We start from the raw sequence: 2027 nt of genomic DNA on the forward strand, positions 1-2027 counted from the left end.
TGAGGAATCCAAAAGCTACTTTAATACGTGGAAGTGGGTCTGATGTGAATAAGAAGGGTGAGGGGCTCCTGCAGCTGCTTGGCTATGCAGCCCCAGGCCAGCCCCTCTGGGCCAACACTGGCTGCACATTATAGAGAGGGGGGAGAACATACATCAGGCGCGGACAATCCCGGCGGGGCTACACGCTTTGCATTCTACCAGCAAGAGGGCCAGAAGGCTGTGGTGGGCTGGAGCGGCGGGCAGGGCAAGCGCAAAGGTGAAGGGCAGGGATGCTGCCTCACTTCTCCTGGGCCAGACCAAGTTCCCCACACGTTATTTCGGTTGCTCCTTCTTCTCACTGGCCTTTTTCTGCTTCTGCTGCATTATCTCAGAGTCTCTATTGGGAGAAAAGGAGCCTGTTAGCTGGTGGGCCAGGAGAGAGCAGCTGTGTCTGCTAGGGGCAGGGAAAGCATCTCAGGTTTTCTGGTAGCAAAAGTAGTAGTTTCTGGAGGCAGGATTTCAGCACATGAGGGAGCTACTGGCCAGAGCAGGAGTGGCAGATTCAGGGCCCCCAAACTTCAGATTCAGGAGAATTGAATTTGGAAACCTTGGGTGGGTGGATGGATTGGGGGTGGGGGGGAGAACAGGACACAACTAGTTGAGGGAGGTGGAGATACAACAGGGTCTTCTCAAAGCAGTAAGAAGAAACACGGGACGAGGCCTCTGCTGGGGCACACAGGTGGTGGGTACATGCTGCTGGAGGACAGGGAGAGCAAGTTACTGAGCATGCCAGAGAAATCTGACTGATGAAAGAGACAGCATCCCAGAGAAGGGAAGACAGTGCAGGAGGGAGGAGAAATGAGAAAAGGGGGAGGCAGAACACTCATTCATTGTTATTTCAGAGAAAGCTGAATGGCAGGATGTTCTGCCCAGGGCCCAGCTCTATACACACTGCAGGTGAGAATGCTGGACTGTGACCCCCCATGCTAGCCCTGGTTCCCAGCAGAGGATGGTACTTCCATGGCTAGACCATGGACTGACACAGCATGCAGGGGCCCAGGGCCCTTTGAGCATGAACCTCTCTTAGAAGGGAGCCAAGACCCTGCTTCCTAGGAGCCCTCCAGAACCAGCGCTGGCAGGTGGAGTTGCTGCAGGGAGCATGGGGCTGCAGCCCCAATCAGGAACCTGGGAGAGAACAAAGCCAGCCTCTTGCCTCTTCCTCTCATCATGGATAGTTACCTCTGCTTCCGGGCAGCCGCCGACAGGCCGTCATCGCGCCGCTTCCCCTTGCCCGAGTCAGTCTGCTTCTTCATGTGCTTCTGACGGGCCAGGTCACGCTGGTTACCGCCTGCAACGACACCAGCAGAAGACTGACTCGCTGCACCCTGGATGAGATAAGGCCCCAAGACCCAGCCCCATCAGACACCAGCTGCCCTCCCATCTGAGGTACTTCTGGAAGCAAGGAGCACAAGCCTGAGATGAGAGGTTACTGGGAGGTCCCCCGGTGCCAGCGCTCAGGCTGCATTACTGGCACAGCTGTCAGTTCAGAGAAGGGTCACCTGTCTTGAAGAACAAACTTGTCAGTATCCAAGGGGCAGCAGCACTGCACTCTAAGCGGGCAGTCCCCATGGAGCCCCAGGGAAGGGCTGTTCAGGGCGGGGCAGCTGGGTGTGTGCCTTGAAGAGCCCGGTTCATTCAACAGCCGAGGCAGCAGCCACTGGAGCAGGTGTGCTGAGAACAGTAACTTGTGCAGGTGCGTGAAGTGCTCCACCTAGAAGCCCTACCGCGCTGTGGCACTGGCGCTGCCAGCCCGCTAGCAGAGGGAGCTGGCGCTGCTTCCAACGGGCCGGGATGCAAAACCCAGGCTCTTTAAGCAACCTTTCAGCCAGCACTGAGAGGCTGACCCCTTGGACCCCCCCAGGCCACAGCCTCCGGCTCTCACACAGGGCCGGCTCTAGGTTTTTTGCTGCCCCAAGCACCTGCTTGCTTTGCTGGTGCCTAGAGCCAGCCCTGCTCTCACAAGTGGGGCTGCCTACTCCCACCCCCCC

The 2027-nt window shown here is 57.8% G+C and overlaps 1 protein-coding gene across 1 annotated transcript; it reads right to left on the reverse strand.

Moving 5' to 3' along the window:
• Positions 1–1956, reverse strand: SERF2 (small EDRK-rich factor 2). The gene is made up of 3 exons (XM_024222060.3): positions 1539–1956; positions 1219–1327; positions 1–376 (listed from the first exon to the last, which is right to left on the reverse strand). Exons 1-3 carry the CDS (start codon positions 1606–1608, stop codon positions 313–315), a joined length of 243 nt encoding a protein of 80 aa, XP_024077828.1. The 5' UTR covers positions 1609–1956; the 3' UTR covers positions 1–312.
• Positions 1957–2027: the final 71 nt, after the last annotated feature.

The sequence above is a fragment of the Terrapene carolina genome, unplaced genomic scaffold, assembly GCF_002925995.2.
Source record: "Terrapene carolina triunguis isolate 2854851 unplaced genomic scaffold, T_m_triunguis-2.0 Scaffold67, whole genome shotgun sequence".
Classification (NCBI taxonomy): Eukaryota; Metazoa; Chordata; order Testudines; family Emydidae; genus Terrapene; species Terrapene triunguis.

What these genes read in the sequence shown, in the direction of transcription:
- SERF2 (XM_024222060.3), bottom strand. Translation starts at nt 1,608, where the DNA reads ATGGGGACTGCCCGCTTAGAGTGCAGTGCTGCTGCCCCTTGGATACTG. An exon ending in AAGTTTGTTCTTCAAGACAG is followed by an intron (nt 1,328 to 1,538) that starts GTGACCCTTCTC and finishes GTGTCGTTGCAG; the next exon opens with GCGGTAACCAGCGTGACCTG. An exon ending in GCGGCTGCCCGGAAGCAGAG is followed by an intron (nt 377 to 1,218) that starts GTAACTATCCAT and finishes TTCTCCCAATAG; the next exon opens with AGACTCTGAGATAATGCAGC.